Genomic DNA, 23,713 nt, shown 5'->3' on the forward strand with positions numbered 1-23,713 from the left:
GTGTGTCCATTAAAAAAACACGACTGTATGTTAAAGCTCTAAGCTTAAAATCTCTGCTTACCTTGATGTGGTAGAGGTCTGTATCTGTTTTATAAATGTCTGAATTTCTCTCTCTAAACCATCCATGCAGCTATACATTTCTAAGTCCATCTTAGAATTGACCTCTTTCATCCATCCACCTATCATCCACCCACTAATTGATGCATTCACCCACCCCTCATCAAATTCACCTATCCCTTCATACACCCATCAGTACCTCTAACTGTCTGCGGGTGTCTCCCAGACTCTCTGCAGCCTTCTTTAGATGTTGCAGTTCTGCCTCCAGGAGCACCAGTCTCTGCTCAGCCTCCCAGGTTTTTCTGCTCTGCTCCCCCAGCTTGGAGCATAGATCCTGGGCCACCAAGGCCTCTCTGTCAGCCTCGTCCTGGGCCTCCTTTAGCCGGTTCGTCAGAAGCTCCACATCAGCAGCAGATAGGGAACACACAGTCTGGTGTGCAGCTGTAATATTCTCTACACTTTCAGGATGCTTCTGGATCTCTGAGTTTGTCGTTACTAAAACCTCTTCTTCCTTCATTTTTCTCTGTTTCTGTCTGTCTTTCTGCCCTCCTTCTGCCTCTCCTCTTCTTTTGGACTCTACCTCCTCATCACACAGTCCTCCTTTGCCCTCTTGAACATGAAGAACCTCTTCCCCAACCCCAGCTTCTCTCTGGGTCCCTATGATTTCTCCTCTCCTCTCCCTCTCATCCATCATCCTTACTCTTCCTTCACCCTCCCCTCTACAGGATTCAGAACCATGTACTCCTCTCTCTTCCTCTCCTTCCTTTTCTATGACTTGTTTCTCCACTATTTCCTCCTTCCTCTTTTCTTCAAGGTGTTTCAGTTTAGACACCAGCTGTTCCAGATGCTGTTTCAAAGTGGCGTTTTCATTCTTCAAGTTCTGGCACTGAAAAGTATGACAGGAGGAAAATGAAAGTGTGTCATCAATGCTTACAAACGCTCTCCATTTTTCTTTTCCTTTTTCCTGTTTTTTTGTCCTTTCAGTTATTGAACATGACTGAGCTCGAATGTGTTATGAGTCAGAGGACGGAAATCACATCTCAGACCGACTCGAACCGCATCCAACTTCAATACCAGGAATTAAGAAATACAAGAAAGAGAAACGGAGAGATGGCTATATGCCGACCAGGGAAGTGTAGATCAATCTAAATGATTTTAGGCTGGTTGTAAAAGATGATACACAGAGGCACTCATCTACACAAATAAACACAGAAAACTCTTGACAGTTCAGACAGAGTGGCATAGAAGGAACACCAGATTGCAGCTATTTTAAATATAACCCAAATTTCTGTAAGGAGCTTAAAAAATTAAAAGAAATTTATTCAGCATCTAAATGCTTTTTTTTGCCACCAAGATTTTCTTACATAAAATTTTGATGAGTTTATTTTCTAAGATCATTATTACTAATACAACTAACAGCTGTTGTACCTGCTGCAGAGGCATGTCCAAACACCACATGCACCTCTAGCTGTAAGTACAATATGAACAGGTGATGTGTTAGACTTATGTGTGAAAATTTTACAATAAACTTACACGGTTATGAGAAATTGAATAATTAAGAAAACAGCATTTATGAGAAAAGTAAACCTCAGTGCTTGTTTTAAATGTCATCTGTCCATGTTACAATATTGTGTGCAAATGACATCCACCCAAATACACAGCCTGGCCTAAAAAAAAAGACGCCACCAAAAACAAAAGGTCATACATTCTCATATTTCGTTGGACCACTTTAGCTTGGTAACGGCCACATTACCTGTGGCATTGTTCTGATAAGCTTCTGCAATGTCTTAAGATTTATTTCCATCCAGTGTTGCATTAATTTTTCACCAAGATCTTGCATTGTTGACGGTAGAGTCTGACCGTTGCGCAAAGCCTTCTCCGGCACATCCCAAAAATTCTCAATGGGTTCAAGGTCCGGACTCTGTGGAGGCTAATCCATGTGGGAAAATGATGCCTCATGCTCCCTGAACCACTCTTTCACAATTTGAGCCAGATGAATCCTGGCATCATCATCTTGGAATATAGCCGTGCCATCATGGAAGAAAAACTCCATTGATGGAATAACCTGGTCATTCAGTATATTCAGGTAGTCAGCTGACCTCATTCTTTGAGCACAGACTGTTGCTGAACCTAGACCTGACCAACTGCAGCAACCCCAAATCATAGCACTGCCCCCACAGGCTTGGACAGTAGGCACTAGGCATGATGGGTGATCACTTCATCTGCCTCTCTTTTTATCCTGATGGCCCATCACTCTAGAACAGGATCAATCTGGACTCATCAGACCACATGACCTTCTTCCATTGCTCCAGAGTCCAATCTTTATGCTCCAAAGCAAAGTGGAGCCTTTTTTCTGGTTAGCCTCACCGATTGCTGACTAACAGCGGTCAGAGTCTACTATCATCAATGCAAGATCTTGAAATATAATCTACAAAATCTATTGGCCAGTGTATATGCCTATGTATATGGACTCATAAAGGTGTGTCTGTTAGTAGATTTGTAAAAAAAATAGTGCCCCATATTTCACTTCTTATTCTATCTGATGAAGCAGGTCAGGTATTATTATTGGTACTACTAATTGAGCTTAAGCCTTAAGCAGCGTGTATTTCTCTCTGAACTCACCTCTCTGAGCGTGGTTTGATGCTCAGTCTCCAGGCAGGCCAGCTCATCCTTTGCATCTGGAGATTCAGCCTGCAGCGAGACAAGATGGATGTTGAGCTCCTCAAACTGTTGCTTCTTTTTTTCTGTTTCATTTGCATCTACATGCTGTTAGCCCTGATAGGGAGATGCATCTTGCCTGACTTTGATGATGCATTATTAACTTGAAATGCTGGTCAGCTATCTCAGTATGATGCTTGATGCCCATAGTTATGGGCTGAATGTTTCTTTTTCAAAAAGAAATGATTATCACTTTAGATATGAAAACCACCAGGGGCATTTGAAAACGGTTTTATTTACTTAACGTAGCACAGAGCTGGAAATCTGCTTCTCAGGTGCAACAGAGTGCAGTTTTTGCTCTCTCTCACTGACCCCTCTGATACTCTGTCATTAATCACACGGTTCTTCCTTATGATTACCTGCTTTAACCTTAAACATGAGGAGCTGATCTCTTGAAGATTATTTTTTCTGGGTCAAAATGATCAAAACATTGAACTCTAACCTCCTGCTGAGCCTGCAGCTCCTCGAGCCGTCTCCTTAGCTCTGCGTTCTCCTGCTCAGCTCCCAGCAGCCTCAGTGTTGAAGCCTCGCCCACCTCTACACTCAGCGGTTTCTGATCTGAGGTGGAGTGAAAAAACATAACACAGGAACACATGAACAAGAAAGAGAGAAAAAATGAGGGGAGAAAAAGAAAAGCCAGGAGAGAAATAGATATAGGAGCAGATTCACTTGGTAATTGTTGATTGATATCCTGCAGGCCTTTATTACCAAACATTCTTTCTCTTATCACTTAATTAAAATGTCTTAAATGACAAGGTGCAAAGAGGCAGGTGCTCTGACCAATCAGCTTGCTCAGCTCCTCTTCAGAGTGTGTCTCTGATTGGAGGAAAGGCTGGTGGACTGCGGCGGGAACGCTGTCACCGCTGTTGCCGAGCCTCAGGTCCGCCTCAAGGCTCATATTCATCTCCAGCAACTCATCAACCCGCTGCCTCTCTGTGTCACGCTCCTAAACACACACACACCAACACACACACACACACACACACACACACAGGAACACATAAATAAAGGAACACATTATTCTAAGGATGTTTTCCTTTATTTGTTGTCACTCTTGTGCCAAATAAGTGTCCATACAAACTTGTGCTGAGATCCTGCTAACAAACATCATATCTGACATACAACCAACAAACAGGCAAAGTTTACAAATACAGCTTTAAGACAAAAGACCAACTATAAATGAATAAAATGTCTCACCACTTCCACTTCCATGATTTTCTGACGCAGCAAAAGATTGTCCCTCTCAAGCTCCCGTAGCAAAGAGCAGCGGGCCCTGGCATCAGCCAGCTGTTCCTCCAGAAGAGCTTTGGTCTCCTGCAGCGCCGCACACAGCTGCTGCTGCTCCTGCAGGGGGCAGCATCCACAAACATGATGCACATAAAAAAGGTGAGGTCATTGTCAGATCTGACATTTATGTTATTATTTATTATTCTTTTGTCCAAAGTAAGAGTCACAGTTAGGACAGGGTATCGAATCAGCCTGATAGCGTCCCTTGCATTAAGAGATGAACTCATAGTGTCAGGTTCTTGGAAACGTTTGATACCTCTCTCATTTCTGTAGATATTTTCTGATCTATCTCTCTCATAGTCATTTCATCCATTGCATTCAGGAGAAGTACTTGTGTTAAGCTTGCATTCAGGTTCTTAAGCACCAGGGTAATTACTCCTCCTTCCTGACAGGCTTCATATTTACTGCTGAGGCTCAGAAGTGGTTTTCATCTCACCATCTTCCTCTGCTCAAGACTGAAAAATGAACTCATCCTCTTAATGTCTGTAACCATTCTTCTGAACACAGATGATCTTTTAGAAAATATTAGTGTTAAGAATTGTTGAGGACATCCAGCCTCAGTCATGACTAAGTGAAGCTCGGGGTCATTTCAGGCAAGAAGACTTTATTTGTATTCATAGTTGTAGCCTAGTAACCTATTACTCATATTTTCCACTCACACATGCTCACTTAGTCTTCCCACTATCTCCAGCTCTTATTAGTAAATCAGCTGGTTGGTCTAATCCATCTAATAGCATGCTCCTTGTTATCTAATCATATTTCTGCCGTCTCTTTGAATATGATTCTTTCAATGCGTTTAGCTCCTTCCACCCCACCTCCCATCATCGCCTTGACTACGCAGAATCATCAACCATCTATTAATCATCCATTCAGTCTTTGCGGTTCATCAGACGCCACTCCACGGGGTTTTATCCTGCTGTTGCTCAGAACAGCCATCTCCTCTTAGAGTTAACAATCATATTATTTAATCTCATTGTTGAGGCTTCTTTTCACTGGATGAACTGATCTGGTCCCAGACTTATAATAAAAATATCTTTGTTTATGTTTGGCCAACCCCAAGATTTAAATTGAATAAACAAACTACCAAACCCCACAAGCAACAAGATAAGCTCAGACAAAAACATACAGTGTACATCAAAAAGTGTTATAGCATAGGAAATATCACAGCTCTATTTTTAGCAAGTACAGGCAAAGCCAGAAACAGGTAATGTGAAGATCAAATAGAGCTAGAATATCTGTATTACTAAGCCGAAATGCTAAACCTAACTTATTTCCCTGCCCCCTCAACCGCCTTCAGTTCCTCCTCATTTCTATCAATAAAACAGCCAACACTATGAGAATAACACCAAAGGTATCTGGATTTCTCGTGTGTTTTGTCTTCAAACAGAACACCACAACTTGTTACATTCAGCACCAGCTCCTCTGGTTTTCAACAACCACGCACGAGCACACAGTGAATTTGTGAAACTTGAATCTTAACCTCAACAGGAGGAACACTCATCCCACAAGCTAATTTGGTCCGTCACAGGGATGCAGTGAGAAGGTGGAATATATCAAAAAAGACTGAGAAGGTGATAGTGAGGACACTGTGGGCTGGTTTACAAGGGTTTGAGCACATTTTCTGCTTCCCAACAGTTATACTACCTCAGAATAAATCTCATTTAGGTGTAAAAGCTCCAATAACTGAAGCCATGCTCCTGCTCTTTGTCAATGAAGCAGCTCAGGGCAGTAAATCCTGATGACATCACACAGTATAATCTCATTCTCTGAGCCTCAGAGTTGTTCATACTCACTCATGGTTTAAATTCTCAGGGCTGTGAGAGGGAATATATGGCTTTTGTGATTGTTTCTTTTTAAAAGAAAAAAAGCATCAAGTTTCAGAACGAAAGAGCAGGTCTTAATGATGTAAACTTTTCTTTGAACACTAACGATGTGTAAAATAAAGTGTATCTGTGTGTTAACTTGCAAAATGTGTCTATAAGTAGATTACTTACTGACAAAACAGATTCATTACAATTTCATTGTGTAGGCGTTGCTTTATTTCTTTTTTTTTTTAGTGCAAAAAACTTTATCAAAAGTAGTAGCTTACGAGTTGTGTGTGTGTGTGTGTGTTTATGTGTGTGTGTGTGTGTGTGTGTGTGTGTGCGTGTGTGTGTGTGCGTACCTTCAGCTGAGTGCGTGTCAGCTCCAGGCTACGCAATCTGTGTTTACAGCTCTGTAGCTCAGTCTGGAGCTGCTCGGCCCGCGCAGCTCGCTCTCTGGTGCAGTCCAGCTCGTCCCGCAGTGCACGCATGCCCCTAACCTCCCCCTGAAGAGAACGGTTCTAAGACACACACACACACCCACACACACAAATTCATACACTAGTGTGGTTGAGGTCAAAGAAGGTTGTTTAAAGATCTGGGATGTAGAGTGAAGCAAATGTTGACAGAGTCTAATACAAAAAGAAGCAAAGATGTGTGTGTTTGTATGTGTGTATGTGTGTGTGTGTGTGTGTGTGTGTGTGTGTGTGTGTGTGTGTGTGTGTGTGTGTGTGTGTGTGTGTGTGTGTGTGTGTGTGTGTGTAAATAACAATGACAATATGTTGTAGATGTCTTTTCAGCTTAAAGTTTATATGTGGGCCGTTTATAGGAGGGTTTTTGCATTATTTACTAGATCAAATCACTAAATGCTTAATCTGTAAGTGAATTTGTAAGCGCTATATAACATCAGAAAAAAACATATTAAAAAAAAAGAGGGCAGACTGATTCAATCAGGAAGTATGTTGACCTTGTATAACCCCGATCATGCTTGGAGCTACTTTCTAGATCCTGAGCGTCTAAACTGTCTCATTCAGCAATGTTCCCCTGGACAAATCTGTAGTCAGCAGGAATGTGGGCAGCCTAATTTCTGCTAAATACATAACCTTAGAGGAATCAGCTTATTGGCTGTAAAGTGCCACCTGTGTCTTGTGCTGTTGGCTGTGCTGCAGTGTTTTCAGGCTGAACATACAGTCTATTACAGCTCCTGCCAAACTAGTTAAGCTGTACGTGTGGTGAAGTGTCTCTGTACATCTGATGCAAGGATTTCTTTGGTCGTACAAGGTCTAACTTTTTATACCTCTTTCTGAAGTTTCTTGAGCTGTTCGTCCATTGTTTGAATCTCCTGTGTGTAATCCAGTATTTGATCACCTTTATCGTCACTAAAACCAAGAAAAACATAGAACCATAGAAAAATCACTTCATTTTTTTGAACATTTTTAACCATCTGTTTGAAAGATTGTTTTTTTAAAAAAGGTTAAAGCTGATATGCTTGTTGGAAAAAGCAACAAATAGACATAAATTATAAAAGGTCAGCAGTGACCTTTATTTTTTACATTCTGTGCAGTGTGAGAATCAGTTTATAGCATCAATTACCTCATTTGTTCCCAAAAGTTACTCAGTAATAAGACACGGTTTTGTGTTTCGTAAAGTCTGACAAAATAATTAGCACGTTTTTAAAAGTTGACCTTTCCCTTAACTTTCTTAAAGGTCCTCTTACAGTTCATATGGTGCACACAGGCAAAATCACGCACTCACTAACACTCACAGTTGTTGTTTGAGGCGTCGGAGTTTGGCCTTGCTATCTGCCAGCTGGAGTGCCAGACCCTGCGGCGGCTCCTCGCTGCGTCCACTGGTTGCGTCCCTGGGCCCTATGGTTAAGTCAGCCTGGGCCTCCCGCTCCCGACACAGCTCTACCATCCTCTGGGAGAAAGAGGGATGGAGAGATGTGAGGATGCAACATGAGGAAGAATGTGATGGAGAGGAGCCGAGTGTTCTTTAGGATTAAGTAGTAAATATAGAGTGTTGAATTTTCAAGTGGGTTAAATACAATTTCAAAGCAAATTTAGTTTCTTGTGGCACAAACCTCAGCCGATAGGAGACTGAAAAGTGATCTTTAAAAAAGAAAGATAAAATACAAAATCCTTCAACAGGCAGTTTGGTCAGATTTATACTGTCATGCTGACAACAGGTACCGTATCATTTCAGTATTTGCACATCTCTAGGTTTTGAACAGTGTGTTTTTCCACAAAACGAATGTAAGATTACCTCCTTTTTCTTTACAACGCACATTTCACAGACTATTACAGCAATAAGACTACTAAAAGTGATGAAAATGTCATTTTTATATGGTTACATACAGCAGTGGCTCTTAATCTTGGGGTCCCAAGTCAAAGGGGTCACAAATTAATTTCTCAGGGTTGCCGGGTTGTTGTGGAGATAAAGTAGGAATAAAATGACGCATTGGGAGGGAAAAAACACATCTTTGACTGGGAAGTAGTTTTTATGTTAAATCACCCGGACAGGGGACGTAATCCATTCAGTATGGCTCTACCGTCAAAGGAATCACATGGGAAACGTTTTGACTGTGTGAGCTGAAACTGTCAAATCTGATTTTTCCCCTTTTTTTAGAAAGACAGAAAAATGGAGGAATGCTGTCAGGTGTTATACAGGTTTCTTATTACAGAAAATATTTAATTTTCACTCAAATCAAGAGCCAAATTTACACAAAGAAAAATGAAGAAAAAAAGAGAGCAGGAGATGTGACTGTGAGTAAGTGTGTGTGTGTGTGTGTGTGTGTGTGTGTGTGTGTGTGTGTGTGTGTGTGTGTGTGTGTGTGTGTGTGTGTGTGTGTGTGTGTGTGTGTGTGTGAAGGGGGTTTGCACACTCCTAAAAAGTTAATTATGGGGGTTATGACTTAACACTGTTTGGAACCTTTGACATACTGTAATTTAAATAAAGTAGAACAAGGTGAGTTCCTGTTTTGTCAGCTCTAACTTAAGATCTGAGTGGTAATTTGTGTTTGTAGAAAATAGTTAATCAAAATCTTTCTCGCGCTCCCTGACGTTACATCAAAGCTGTAACTTATCACATCACTCCCTGCTACGACAGAAGAAATGATGGATTTGATAATGTTATTCTGACACAAAATGTGGTAGAAAACCCTCATGGAGGACGTTAATAAAGAAAAAGGCTCATGTTTGAGATGATGATCAGGGTCTGTGTCTTCATGTTTGAAAAGTAATGAAAAAAATGACCTTGTGCCTCTTATTATTTCTTTATTGCTTTCAGTGAAGTCAGCATGGACAGCGAGGAGGAGTAACTCAAGCCATGATTCATTTATTTCTATTTCATTTTTCATGTGCTTTCAACAACCACAAAGCTCTTCATATTTTAACCTCAAACCCCACAGCATACTTGTGGTTTACAAAACTGAATATATCCTACCCCCTGACAAATTAAGATACTATTTCAATACCAGCTCGATCTGCGACGAGCGAACAAAAGCTACAAACTGAATACAAGATCTGAGCAGCAGAGGACATAAAATGTTGATCAAATATGTGACACAATTAGGCCCTAATGAGGCAAGAGCTGTTCTTACTTATGCATGTCCTTATTTCTAGATAATTAATTGTTTATTATGTCATGAAAAATAAATAGAATTTTTAAATTGTCATGTAAATGTAATGGAAAATGCTGTATAGCTCTCATACGTGAATGTCAAACATAATTTTATGCACCACAGATCTTCCTCTTCCAGGGGATATTCTGTGTGATATGTCTCCCTCTACACTAGACCGCCACAAAGATGACACAAAGGATTCATTTTTAAATTATCAAACGCTAAAAACATCTGTTCAAAACAATGTAAAACACACTCTACCAAGAGGAAGAAGAAGAAGAGCTGAAAAAGGACAGAAAAATCAACATAAGTATTCCTGCAGACGTCTGTTTACTGTGTAAATTGCTGTCTTTAATAAAAATGTTCAGTGTGAATCATAACAAATAAGCAGGCTTTTGTTTGGAGTTCAAGGTAAATTGAAATGTTCATCAAATATAAGATGATGAGACTTGTTGCCATGAAAGTGTTCCTGAACGCAGTAAAGGATGGCTTATTTTTTCAGCTCTAGACCTTAAAGTAAGCTCAACTTCAACATTTGTTTAAGTCTTGAGTTAGTAACTGGGTAATCAAACCATCCTCTCATAGTGCTTGTGTATACGTTTACCTCCAGTTGTGTATCCCTCTGTGCCAGCAGGTTTTGGATCTGTTTGGCCATGGAGCTGAACACCAGCTGTAAGTCTGCACCATCAACTTCCACCAGCTCCTCCCACCTCAGTGGCAGCACCATGCGAGGATCCTGAGTCACCTGCAGCAAGGACAATTTCTCAGGTCTCGCAGATAAGATCGATGCGGCTCTGGGACACAAAACGGCAGATCTGGAGACAAACTATGCAGGCAGTGTATTTGAATACTAATCACAAATGCATCAGCATTCACGTGAAAAAGACACCTTTCATGGAGAAGTACCTGAAATGTATGTGAATGTGCCTGGCTAATGCCAGGAAAGCTAATGATCAGGTAGACAGGTTTCAAATGTCCTCAGGTGTGAGACACATGAGCGTCAAGCTGAGTGAGCATCCATCCACACAGAAAGACCACCTCTCACCCATGATTTATGAGGCTCTGAAAAGGCTGGTGGGCCACACACGGTTAGTGTACTTCAGACACACCGCTATGCAACATGTGCTGTTTTTATAATGCAGCGGTTATTCACTGGAGGTTTTTAAAAAAGGACAATGTAGCATTAAGGCTTTATTGGAGAGGGAGCAGAGAATGTCAGAAAAGAGGATGAAGAAGAGAGGGTGATGTGAAGCGGTGGAGGTGGAGGGGTGGACAGAAAGGGTGAAGGATCCATCCCACGGTGGCAGCAAGGGGCACCCAGAGGTCCTTCAAAGTCCACCAGCTGAATAACAAGTAGCTAATTTTCACATTTCCTTGAAGCGCCAATAGAACCTGTAATAGTTTCACTCTCTCTGCCCACAGGCCAGACGGGGAAGAAATGCTTTGCAAATCTTACATGGCACCTTTTAGATGTGTCTCTCCTCCTGACAAAATCTCCTCATACTGATGGTCAGTAAGTGAAACCATTTTATATTTGGGATGATTTGATTGGTTCTGGACTTGAACATACCTGCTGGATACAGCTGGCAATGGCTGCCTGGGTCTCAATGTCAAGAGATCGGATCTGCTGAACAAACGTCTCCTTTTGTTCACACTGCAGACACAAAAAGATTTGTACAGAGTGTGAATGTGTGGGATCAATATACATGTGCTTCATACATTTATTGGCAAAAAGTTTACAAAAGCTTAAAGCAGCAGTTCTATTAAAGAGACTATAACTCAACAGGGGAATTGTTTCAGTTATTTTACAAGACAAAAAAGGCAAATATTCATTAGATCTGACTCTATATCCTTATGCATTGCTACATCATTAAAATTAGTGGATAACTGTAGGTTCATATGAGCTGTTGCTGCAGACAACCTGGCTGACTCACACTGCCATATCTATTAATAGCTGACTTACCTTTATTATGATAAATCTGTGATGATAATCTAAATCTAAGAACTACTTGACTCCAACTGCTATGATTGTTTTTCCAATCCCTGGACTTAAATAGTAATCATAATGATTGTAAATGCCAATGTAAGCCTTGGTTACTTTAACTGTAATTATAATGAAGATCAGTCTGTTTTCATTGCCCTGCGCGACCCTTAATTACTACTTATATTTTTACCATCGTATCTGGTATTACATACATGAGTCTGACTTTTTGGCGATTAATATTGTGTCTGTCTCTATCATTCACTCTCTGTCTTGCATCTCCCAAATTCAGCACGGTGTCAGCAGACGACTGTTCAGCGTGAGTCAGGTTCTGCTCAAGGTTTCTAGCTTTTAATACATTATTCCTCCACACTTTAACTTTATAAATGCTGAAATGTGATCTTCTAGCAGTGGATAAAGAAAGGGGAAAAATCTGATTTTATCTTGATGTGGGTGTTTGTTTATAATATAACTAAGGGGTTATACATCTTGGTACTTTCGGTATGGATGTAGCATTTGTTAACAACCAGCGCTAAATACAGATTTGATGAATCAATAGACTGCTTGACAATGCTAAGTAGAGGATACAGGAATCTTGACTATAATGACTTTGTTGCATGTGAGAGTAACAAAAACATTAGCCTTGCTTTTACTTGTTTCTGGTTAAAAATAAAGCAATCCACTTTGAAAATTTTTTTTTTTTCAAAATAATGTTGTTTTCTTCTAACAACGGCCTCAAGATGAACAAGACAACCCCCAGTCTTCTGGTTAAAAACACAGATTGAAGGGGGGAATGACGCAACTTCAGTGTTTTCAGGTAAATACTGTGAAAAAAAAAATCTGGCCTGAAGGGGGGGCCAAAGGAGGCGTGTTCTTTGCTCAATGGGGGTTTATAATTATTACATCAGAAAATTATGGATACACCAGGTTAAGCTTGAAATTGTCAATGTCAGATCAACCTTCATTGATTTAGTAGTATCAATAATGATGACACAAGTGATGCTAATTTACCAAGACCTCAACCACAACAGGTTCAAAGGTTTGAAAATAAAATAAAATAAATTAAAGGATAGGTTTTCGTCCGTTTATACTTGCTTACAAATGAGTTAAGACTTGAATCATAAGATTAAAGTGGTTAGTTCTGGTGAGGAAACACTTTGGCACCACTGATCGCATGTCTGTGGTTGATGCCAAATAAATTAAGCAAAATGAGCATACATCAGGTTAACATGCAAATGTAATCAGCATGTGCAGTGCAAGGTAGTGTATTATTCATTCCAGGACACATTTTCTCAGAGTAATTTATAATTCATGTTGCCTGGTATGATAGTATTAAGCTGCTAAGAATTTCACAACATGAAGTCATAGTCACAAAAAGGTGGTTTCTAACAGAGTTCAGTCTGCTAAAATACTGATTCATGAGATGCTTTATCTTCCTGATAGATGCACTTTTATATTGTTGTTGAGTAAAGCTCTCTAAAATACACAGGATATGTTTGTTTACCTAATTAAGTGAGTTTTACGGCTAGTTGGCTGCACAATTGATGATCAAAAGGAATGAGAACAAAAACACTTTTTTAAGTTATGATTTACATTCAGTTGGATTTTCCAGTCTTCTCTCCTACTGGACAGATTTAAAAGGCAACATTGAACCTTTGAAAATATGCATACTGCCTACTCTGACTTTCATAATTGGACTGTTTAATTTATCATAAAGAATTGATTTTTTTCCATATATGAATGATACTTTTGCTCTCTGGACACTTTGAAGGATGCAATAGAGTGAAAAAGAAATGTGGGCTTTAATTTCATGACAATCCATCCCATGTAATTTAGTCAGTGTGTGATAAGGAGAAGGACAGGCTGACTTGCATGGCTAAAAAAAAGAATCGATTATCAGTGGAGAAACCTGGAGGTCCACAGGTTCACTGTTGTAATTATTGACCTTTACGAAACGTGATGTCATGTGAGAGCGTTTTCACCTGCACTGCACATCCGAGTAAAAGCAGCAGCAGTCGCCTGAGCTCCTCCACCGCTGCCTCTGAGGACACAGAAATAACTGTCATCATCATCATTATCATCATCATCTCCACAGCCCCCACCTCCACCCCGCTATCATTATCACCTTAATGTGTTTCACTGATAGCAGAGATATGGACTCGTATATAAAGTATAATTACTTTCTTGCTGCTGCCTGAGAGACACGGCACTGATAGCATCGTGTCGTTATCTTGTACCTGTTAGGGGGTCCTGCCCCAATATGGCAACATTCGGTAGAGGCATCAGTATCAACTGCTGCAGGTCTTCCTGAAGAAAAGAATACGTTTTTTAAAAAAGAGGTAAGAGGAGAAAATCCTGTAGTAATCAGCTTGCCTGGCCTGTCTGCCCACTGTGAGCCTGGATATACACCAACAGAGAAAGTTTCCACCTTTCTCCTGCAGTTTGTGGTGTAAACAAAGATCTGAAACAGATAAGAGCAGCTTTTTGATGCTCTCCCTGGTACAAGAGGTTTTGTACCAGTTACATTTTATATATTTCAGAGAGTTCTGATTTTGCTTTAAATTTGTAATATAAAAAAACTCAGATGACTGAATAACAGTTATGTAACCAAACCCTGAAAGTGTTGTGCTTATTTTGAGACTATACACATAATAAGGGCAGAATCAAGTGACAGCAATGACACAAGGGTCACAGTAAGCGTTGTGAACCCTTTGAAAGCCACAGTAGCTGTAGGTGTGATGCAGCTCTTCTTGATTGAGCTCCCACACAGCAGAATAGAGGTGTTTGGATCAAACATTTATTGGTGAGTGTTTTGGAGACATAAACACAAACAGATAAGAAACAAATCTGATAGTTATGTCTGGCATGTTTTCAAGGATGCATGCCCGGCTTAAAAAAACGCAGTTTGCCAAGCAACGTTTTATAGCTGGCTGTTATTAACACATACATATTTATTCTTGTTCTCTCGGCAATCTGACATTTGAAAACTTTCAGCTTCTAAGAGCAGCAATAAACATTTCAGGCTTCTAATGTAGACAACCGTAAGCATTAAAAGACTTCAGATGAAGACTTCTTTTTCTGTGTGTTGCTTTTGTTTATAGCCAAACAAGCCACTAAAAACTGCATGTAAGTATCGGTTTGTAGACATTTATGTACCTTAAACCACTGTCAGATGACAACAAACAGAAAAAACCAATTCACATGCTTACATATTCACATAAGATGAATGCAGAGTCTGTAAATTAACAGCAAACCTTGAACCTCAAATTTAAACAACAAATGAACCATAATTGTATATTTAATTTATAGTAGTGTTATATGAATAGTAGTAGTATGTAGTTTAGAACCAAATCTCTGCTAACCTTTGCTTCAATTTGGATGTCAAGACAAGACCTGCAGTTAGTCTTTTTAGGGAGAATGTTGCAAAACCCACGGTTAACAAACCAAAGATGAGGTCGATTGATTAAAGCACCTGACCTGAGAACAGACAGTATAATCATGTAACAACAGTCCCTTTGCTACATGTCTCACTCTCTACCCCTCACATTTCTTGTCTCTGTTCAGTTGTCCTACCGCTAAAAGCCACTTCCTACTCTTCTGCATTAAATCTATTTTTAGCATTACCTAACCATTTCTGCTAAACTGATCATACCATTAGTAGATTTACAACACATCTCAGCTCTCTTTACCAGAATGTCTGGTGTGCATCTGGCGAGCTACAGAGGCTCCATTCTGCTAGCTTGACCCAAAGTGTAACCCATGATTTAATGATTTTCTGCTGGCCTATTATTGGATTTGTCTGCCTGATTCAGCCGCCTACCTGGTTTAACCCTTGACTGTCTTTTGACCGAAGCGAAACCAGATTTTTATTTCAGCCTGCTTGTCTGTGTATAAAGCTTTTGGGCTCAGGTCTGCTTCATAACAGAGCTGCTGCAGTAGGGTTTTTGTTTTATTCAGAAATAGTATTGTTGCACCAGATTATAAAGACATTAAAACAACAACAAAAACAAAATAAAAAAATTTAGTTAGGCCATAAAGCATAAAAATCCAAAGGTACAGGTTCCCTTAGAGGGCTTTAAACAGTCATGATGTCTTTGCTGTGGACTCATAATGTGGGCAAAATAAGCTAACAGAGTTTAGATGATTTTGGCACGGCCGTGGACTGCAGTATTTGTTCTGTATTCCAGCGTTTATGGAGAGATTCAGCACTCGCAGAAGGCCCATCAACACTCTGGTCAGCTTGTTTCCCTGAGCTGTAGTTTCTGATTCAAGATCTTGGACAAATCTCCTGGCACATTGTGAATGATGCTGAATCAATCTGGACCATAAACGCCTCAGACACTTTCAGCCCAAAAACCTGGTCTAACTGGCAGCAAAAACGAGTACTTGTAGCAGCTTCCTCCCACAATATCATTCAGAATAACAAGAAAGAAACCGGCAGATGACTTCCCTTAAGGAATTTCAGCAAAGACATTGTTCTGATTTTGTGTTACTTTATTTACTTGGCCCTAAACAGAGAACTAACCAGATCAAAGTCCCTGTTAATTAAAAATGTTTCTGTCAAAGAGCCACACATTTTGTTGGCTAGCTCCTGCCCCAACTGCTCTGAAAGCCTGTTCACATCCTCCCGCAATTCATCCATGCAAAATCACACAAAAGTCACAACTAGAGCTCTCTCTGCCACGGACTGCAATTTATAATCTGCACAAAGTAACAGGAAACATACAAAAAAAGAGGCAGTTGTTCTTTCAGTAAGTCTATCGTGTGATTTTGGCATCAGTGCAATGTGCGGCCAACCTGAAGTTTCTCCTCCTCCAGGGCATGCAGGGTGTTAGCCACTGCAGCTCTGTGTTGGTCATCACGCAGCTCATGGTTTCAGCTGCCAAACAGACTTCTGCATGAGATTAGCTGGACTAGAAATTTTGTAAGCACAAGATGAACAGTTGCCTCTACGGCAGCATACAGCCAGAATACATACTGACTGCTAATCACTCAATCCTTTCGATGCTAGATCTTATACATTAGTGCTGAATACAATTACTTTCCATACTTTAGTCAAAAGATTAACAGTACTTAAGGAACATGGAGCAGTTATCTGTGCTTTTTAATGATTTACAGGATAGTTTCTCTCGCTGTGGTTTTCTTTGGGACATGCTCCCTTAAGTGATGTCGTAAAAACATTGAATTAAACTCTGAGTAGCTCTGCTTTCGAAAATTACTGACGTTTGTATAAAATGTTCCAAATTTGGAGGATTCTTCATCTCACTGGCTGCAGCGGCAAGGATAATGAAAACGTTCTGCAATATTCTCTGTACTGTCGAGAAATCAAATTTACGTTGCAGACTTGAAGCTGCTGTCTCATTGCCCACAGACAGTTTGATTTGAATGTCTGTGTGGGCCGTCTTTTTTCCTCTTCTTTTTAAAATTGCCTTTATGCTTATGAACACACCAGATTTAATCTGAAGATTTTTTCATGTTAATTCACACATCATTTACGGGCTGTTCAGCAGCCTTAAAAATGTCACAGAGAACAGAGATCTTTAAATGCAGAGGGTCAATAAATTAGTAGGCAGGAGAAATTAGCACTTAAAATCCCATTAACAGGAAAGTGTCTTCATTCAGAGCCATTAAAGGATTTTACATTTAACATAGAAGAGAACAAAATGAAGCAAAAGAGAGCAGAGAAGCAGCACGAAAAACAGGATAAAACTAAATCTGAAAAAAAGTATAATAAAATATGAAGGACAGGAGAATAAAAGAACAGAACAGAACAGGGTGAGCAAACAGAAAACAGTTAACAACACAGAGGGAACAAAACTGAGTGACTAACTTAACACAAACATCACAGAATATAAAAAATGGAAAACAACCGCTGGATACTGCAGAAAGGTGGAGAAGAGAATGAAAACAAAGGAACAAAACAACACAAACAAAACTGGGAAGAATGTCTTTAAGTAATATTATACACAGCTGTTTAAAAGGAGCTGAGTTTACAGTCAGAAAAATGATGCTGAGAGAAACAGTCGCCTGTTTCTGTGGCTTACACTTACCACACACACACACACACACACACACACACACACACAAACCATTCCATTGTACTTCACACACCAACACATGCACACCAAAAACAGCGCTAAAAAAAGATAGCAAGAAGTAAAACCGTGACCAGAGTGGAACTAAACATCCAGAGTCACAGTGGAGACATTTTTAAGTGCACTCGCTTTAACACCGCCTGATATGAGCTTCCCAATTATCAGCAGTGTTTTCTGCTACCGTGAGCTTTCAAGGGACATTAGCGATTCACTGAAAATGAGGAAGTGAGACCTTGTAGACTCGTGTTCTTATGTTGTGTGACAAGCTATGCAGCGCATGTTCAGCCCACCTGACTGTGCTTGGGGAGGTTTCCTGTGCTGAGAACAGAGGACTTTGAATCATCCTCCGGGGAAGCAATTGTGTCATTTCCTCTAATGCCACAGGCATTTACAATGCACATTATGCAATGCATGGTGCTGCTACTTGATAGATTTTTATTACCCAAACCACAATTGCAGCAAAAAAAAAGATTCAGCTCGCTATTTCCCCACTTTTCTCGCCCCATTTGCCTGATAATAAGCAAGGACATGTCTTCCGAGGATGGATTTTTTTCTGTTTCATCTTCTCTTTTGTGCAAATGCTCTGTCAACCCTCACACACACTTCAAACTTTCTAGAATTACCTCAGGCAAAATATTCGTGTGCTGAGACTGGCGTGTGGGTTTCATCTTTTTCTCTGTTTTCACTACCTTACAGCAAGACAACTGCTTCTCTTGCTGTCAACCCCCACTCCCTGTCCTCTGCCATTTGGTGTGGCCCTGAGTTATGCTTAAGTAGAATTTTTCAGAGGTTTTTAAGGAGACATCTCTATTTATAATGAGCTGCTAGTCATCTCAGTCCATCCACACAAAAGCCATTACGTGACTGTTTTTTAGAAAACCTTTTACCAAGAAATGGGAGTGAAAGCAAATGGGGCTATTCAAAACATTATTCTGTAACACTCAAGATTAAGATCAGGTCAGGCTCTTTCCATAGGATTTTATAGTCTGTATCACAGTGCTGAGGATCTGCCACTGTGTTTACTCTGTGTGGGATAATTTGCCTACCTACTGACATATGAACACCAGCCTTGACAAGATATCAAAACATCTAATTAAGCTCTGGTTGAGGCTTTACTTAAGCAGAGATAAAACTACAATTAAAGTAGCAATGACTCAAAGAAAAGGGTAATTATTTGCTGCAGAATATTTGAGAAAAAACACTTTGGTGTCAAGTAATGGTAGAAATGCAAGGCTTGTGTTGATGCAAACTAGACAAAATATCTTGTTTTTCAAATCTTCATTCAACTGAAATGAAAAAATAATGTAGAATGTTGCTCTTTGTATCTGTACCTATATAACATGTTTACACAGACATGACAGGGTATCAATATAGACAGAGCTCAAGTTATACGTGAACAGTGCATGTTATGGTCCATATGATGACCACACTCTGTATTTTGTTGACCTAATAGTCAAATGAATTGAAAGTTGGACTAGATACTTAGCCTAGCAGACTACTGCTACATGTCCTGTGTATCTAAGTGACTATGGCATCTAAAACTTAGTGATGAACCAACGCAACTTTTCTGGTTCCGATAGCGATACTGATACCTGGGCTTTGGGCTTACCGATCTGTTACCACTGTTAAATAACCTGCATGCCCTACTGTGGGATAAAACTGGTAATGTTTTAAGTAAAAGGCAAAAAATGAGTATGGAATTACTGAAGTTGATATTTATTTAAATAATAAAATATTTAAATGTTTGCCAGCAAAACAAAAGCTTCAGTAAAGTGATAACTATTCTATTGTAAACTGTTATACCCTGTAGACTGGTAATGCAGCAAAAAACAAAGAAAGTGCATCAGAGGTAACATATCGAATCAAGTAGCCAAGAGGGTCAGTAAAAAAGAGGTCATAGAGCTGATCGCCTGGATCGGAACCATGGATCAGCTTCTTTCCACCGATACCAATCCAGTTTTGAGGGGCACTGATACCAACATCAGTATCGTGCATCCCTATCTAAAACCTGCTGATAACGTCCCCTGGAAAGCCTGAAAGTAATTCATTGGTGCTGTAATCTGGTGCTGTTAAGCTAGTGCTTTTCAGTCTTCTGAAAACGTCTTCCTGTGGCTTCTTGAAACAGATTTAGAGTGACGAAACTAAACAGAGAAAACTCTGGAGGAGTGAGTGGAATAGCAGAGTGGGATGACAGTGCTCTATGGGTTAACCCCTTCAAGTGACACTGCTGACAGAACACCACACAATCTGACTGATTGAGACCATCAAGGTAATGATACACACTTCCTGATTTTTTTTTACTGTAGCACACTGGCAGGTAAAACAAGCAGATATTAGGCTGTTTGTGGATCTGAAACGTTATTTGTTTCCCTTTGACACTGATGTCAAAAATACATGTAATTCTCTATAGCTTCTAGTGAGATGAGATGGTTTTTTGTCAACGTTTTATACATGAACACTTAACAAATTGCTAACCTCTAGATGTGGTTTTAAATGCAGAAAACTACTTTTTTTTAAATGTACCAAAAGAACAGCAGCCTGTTAAATCAAAAATGGAGAGAGAAAGTGTATCTATTTCCATTGTAATGAACTTACAAGCTCTAACTGAGGCACATAAAACATTTCAAGCCAGTAAATAGGCTGAGAGTTAATTATACATCAATGGGTTTCATCTACTTGAGAGTGGAAATGTCTTGAGAAAACCTGTTCATGCTTTGTCGACTCTCAGACCATTACTCATTATTTTCCTGCTGATGAGCTAAAACGAAACCTCTTCCTACCCCTCAACCCTCCACCTACCTGGTAGAAGGCTCTGAGGTGTCGATTTAAAATGGAAAAGTTCTGGACTCTCAGCATGTGGTCGTGTTTCTCGCTGTCGTACAGCCGCTCCACCTTGGGGTTTGGGTCTCTGAGATGAACAGAGAAAAGAAACACAGCGGTGAATTAACTGCTGCTTGAACAAACAGCCCTGCACCTCATCGGTCAAGATGAGACACCCTTATACAACAGTGCATTTAAGCTGCGAGTGAATAAAATTTTAATGAGCCTGAGAAACAGAGGCAGTGAGAATCGACGTGCAATTATTTATTGGAACAGTGCAATTTAGGGTCAGGCAAGATGAATCAGCTGCTGGGCATTGTGAATGCAGCTCATCCTGTTGGCAGAGAGAACAGATCCCATTCTGCAGAAAATGAACATGAACAGAGAATCCAGAAAGGATAACTAACATGATAGACCCTATATCATGATGCTCTGTAAGTAGTTGATTCAACAATGTAACACTGAGATTAAAAAAATGGAACTTCATGAATTCTTATCAAATTTTATGCCAGAAAAAGGGAACAGAATTAAGGGTCTATTGTTATGCAAGCAGCACTGAAAAGTTGTACTACTTTATGTGGATTAGATCATAAAATAAGGAGAAGGAAAAACTCAAATTGGAAATATTCCCCTGTTGGGGTATTTGACTTTGCATACTAAACTTTGTACCAAAGTCCATGTAGTTTTCATCAATCATCTCATTAAGAAAAGCAAATGTGAGCATCGCTGGGCACTGGAGGAGGTGGAGAAGGTTAACTAAAGTCAGCAAAACTAATCCAATAAAGACCGCGAACCTCTGTAGAAGTTTTAAATGGAAATCCATTCAGAGTCTGCTGAGATATTTCAATCTGGACCCAAAGTAATTGATGAATTGTGTGTCTTGGATCCTAAGGCAATATGGTATGACTGTATGGTTAAAAAGTCAATTTTACATGTAATGGTTTGTCTCTAAAGAGTGACCACTGAGGATGAAAGAATGGGTTCCCATGTTGTTCAGAATCACAATAATTTTTTCTTTTGTTTTTCTTTATTCATGAAACCCAATCATTCTTTTCCAACATCATTCTTTTCACAAACCCTCAAAAATTTGCTAATGTGAGCTCAACACAATTGTTCTTATTTCTTACAATAAATGACAGTTTGGGTCTTTTCTTTCTTTTATATAATTATAATTACATCTAGCTGTCACTTAAACCGAAGACACTACAGGGCAGCAAAGCTTTTAAAGGGGGAAAAAACTGATCAATCTTACATGACTCTCATGACCTCATTGAGGAAAATCCCATTGGTCAGCCTCAAGTACCGGTCCCGGGTACTCTGGGTAATTGAGTTTACTTCCATGTACTGGCTGTAGGGAGAGACACCATCCTCACCCTCCACCATCGCTTCGAACAGCTGAACCTGTAAAAGACAGGGAGGAATCAAGTCATGAGCTTTGAGATAAGCCTGTGTGTGTAGCAGGAGGTAGTAGAGGAGGAGGGAGGCAGAGACAGGAGTAGAGAGAAGGTACACAGACTGAGAGGAGTGGGAGATAGAGAATTGCAAACATTTCTACAGTGCAGGAAGCCACTCGAGTCGGAGCACCTGTCTGGACAGGTGGGATCTGTGCTCTCACACTGGGAAGCACTTCACAGTGACAGGCAGCCAAGCAGGACCACAGCCAAGGTCTCTCTCCTTCCTAAGAAGAGCTGTGCCAATGCAAACTGCAATATAATGAGGCTTATTCCCACCTGCACTTTCTAAAAACTGCACTGTCTGTAAACAGAGCAACCAACTCGGTCGGCTCAGCTGATTAGGTGAGGAAGAGCCACTGGAGACCCTGAGCAAGGGAGGAAACCATGCAGAAGAGCAGAACTGTTACAGAGGGTGTCCTTCATGTGGTGCAGGCTGAAAGCTCTCATTCATTGAATAACCAACAGGGTGAAGTGCCCTTGAGCAACACTAAACTTATGCTGGCTGCAGGCTTGTGAACCTGACCTATGACCCCTCTTTAATGGAGGGTAATGCTAACGTGAATATCTTTACAGGGTTCAGCATAGAATGACATTATATTGTAAACAATGTTCAATGACCAGAAAGGGATAAAAATCCCCCTGGGCTGATTGGTTTCCCATGTGGAAACCCCGCTGAAAACCAGCCCGTTAGACACACAACAAATCCTCTGCGGACTAAACTCACAGTAAATTACTTTGTATTATTTTCAAATCAGAGACAGCCCAAGGACACGGAAGAGGAGAAAAAGCTGGTCATTGACAGCTTAAGGGAAGCTAGCAAAAGGAGAAGTGGGGTGTTTGTTTTGTTGTACACATACAAAGTATCCAGGCAGATATTGGCTTCGTATTAAACAATGATCTTTATATTTGTTTAAGTGTACACAAGTAATAAGTATGCTGCTCTAAATGACACCTTGTCATTAGTATTTACATGATAAACAAGAGGTGTCAACAGCAGGGCTAATACTCCTCCAGCAGGTTTCTAAAGTATCTGTAGAATAAAGTGTCTAATTCTCCTTTCTGCCTCCAAAAATTATGACCTTTCCTTTATCCAGAAGTGATAAATGATAAATGACGTACCCATTGCACCAACGCACTTTCCATGAATTCCTCTATTATCTCCATGATGTTGGAGTCCATTGTTGTGTAAGTAGCGCTGCGGAACACTACATGGGCTAATTAAAAGTGTTATCAACGCTGTGTATGTAATGAATCAAATGAAGAGGATCCATCTCGCGTCAAGTAAAGTAGTTTGACATTTCTGCGGCCCTTCCCCTCCCTCCTCCACCTCGTTGCTGTCTCTTCCTCTCTCTGTGTGTGTGTGACTGTTTGTCAGTTAGTTTCATTGCAAAACCACACCGGAATTTTCAAAAAAGCATGTGTTGCGTTTTCAGACATCTTGACACGCCCTCTATACAGCAGCTGCTAAACAACCATTCAGATTTTACCTGGCTGAAGTTAAACCCTAACTAACTACAATGTGTAGGCCTGTTGTGCGCAGACGACAGGAGCCTACTTTTAATCAGGGTGAATGCTGTGGCCTTTCAAACGGCTCCGTGTTTGCCTTTACTTCCCATCACAGAACAACGTCACAACCACGAATGCTGTATTTGATGTTAAAGTTATCCATAAGAAAACCAACCCGGTATCACACTTTTCTCATCCATAACTTGATGCTTCTCCCATCGAAATGACAACAAATCTGACTTGAAATCGTCGGAGCTGTGCTCAGTCCTCCATGCGGTAATCTGCCAACTCAAGTACAACAGCGACCTCTGGTGGTTCAAAATAATGGCTCTTTGTTCATCTGATAAAATAATGCATTACATCATTATTTG

At 40.2% G+C, this 23,713-nt stretch overlaps 1 protein-coding gene across 4 annotated transcripts in view; it reads right to left on the reverse strand.

The window, feature by feature from the left end:
* Positions 1–23,630, reverse strand: part of ccdc88b (coiled-coil domain containing 88B) — a 46,410-nt gene extending 22,780 nt beyond the window's left edge. For 2 of the 4 annotated variants that reach the window (XR_012598450.1, XM_074674867.1), the window contains exons 1-15: positions 22,956–23,173; positions 21,635–21,783; positions 20,362–20,470; positions 13,705–13,774; positions 13,450–13,508; positions 11,057–11,140; positions 10,091–10,231; positions 7,630–7,784; positions 7,162–7,243; positions 6,227–6,385; positions 3,973–4,119; positions 3,556–3,721; positions 3,218–3,333; positions 2,680–2,748; positions 257–943 (exon numbers count right to left, since the gene is read on the reverse strand). Coding sequence is in view for 3 of the 4 variants with exons in the window: in XM_074674867.1 (XP_074530968.1) it covers positions 257–943; positions 2,680–2,748; positions 3,218–3,333; positions 3,556–3,721; positions 3,973–4,119; positions 6,227–6,385; positions 7,162–7,243; positions 7,630–7,784; positions 10,091–10,231; positions 11,057–11,140; positions 13,450–13,508; positions 13,705–13,774; positions 20,362–20,470; positions 21,635–21,783; positions 22,956–23,015 (2,253 nt within the window). In the remaining variant the exon portion in view is untranslated. Of the gene's footprint in view, positions 1–256; positions 944–2,679; positions 2,749–3,217; positions 3,334–3,555; positions 3,722–3,972; positions 4,120–6,226; positions 6,386–7,161; positions 7,244–7,629; positions 7,785–10,090; positions 10,232–11,056; positions 11,141–13,449; positions 13,509–13,704; positions 13,775–20,361; positions 20,471–21,634; positions 21,784–22,955; positions 23,174–23,391; positions 23,481–23,517 lie in introns of those variants that run through there. The other 2 variants (XM_074674868.1, XM_074674869.1) reach the window with 2 other exon arrangements.
* Between the last annotated feature and the right edge of the window lie 83 nt (positions 23,631–23,713).

This window comes from Halichoeres trimaculatus, unplaced genomic scaffold (assembly GCF_033239565.1).
Source record: "Halichoeres trimaculatus isolate MK-OKI-2021-1 unplaced genomic scaffold, fHalTri1.1 fHalTri1_scaffold_7, whole genome shotgun sequence".
NCBI lineage: Eukaryota > Metazoa > Chordata > Actinopteri > Labriformes > Labridae > Halichoeres > Halichoeres trimaculatus.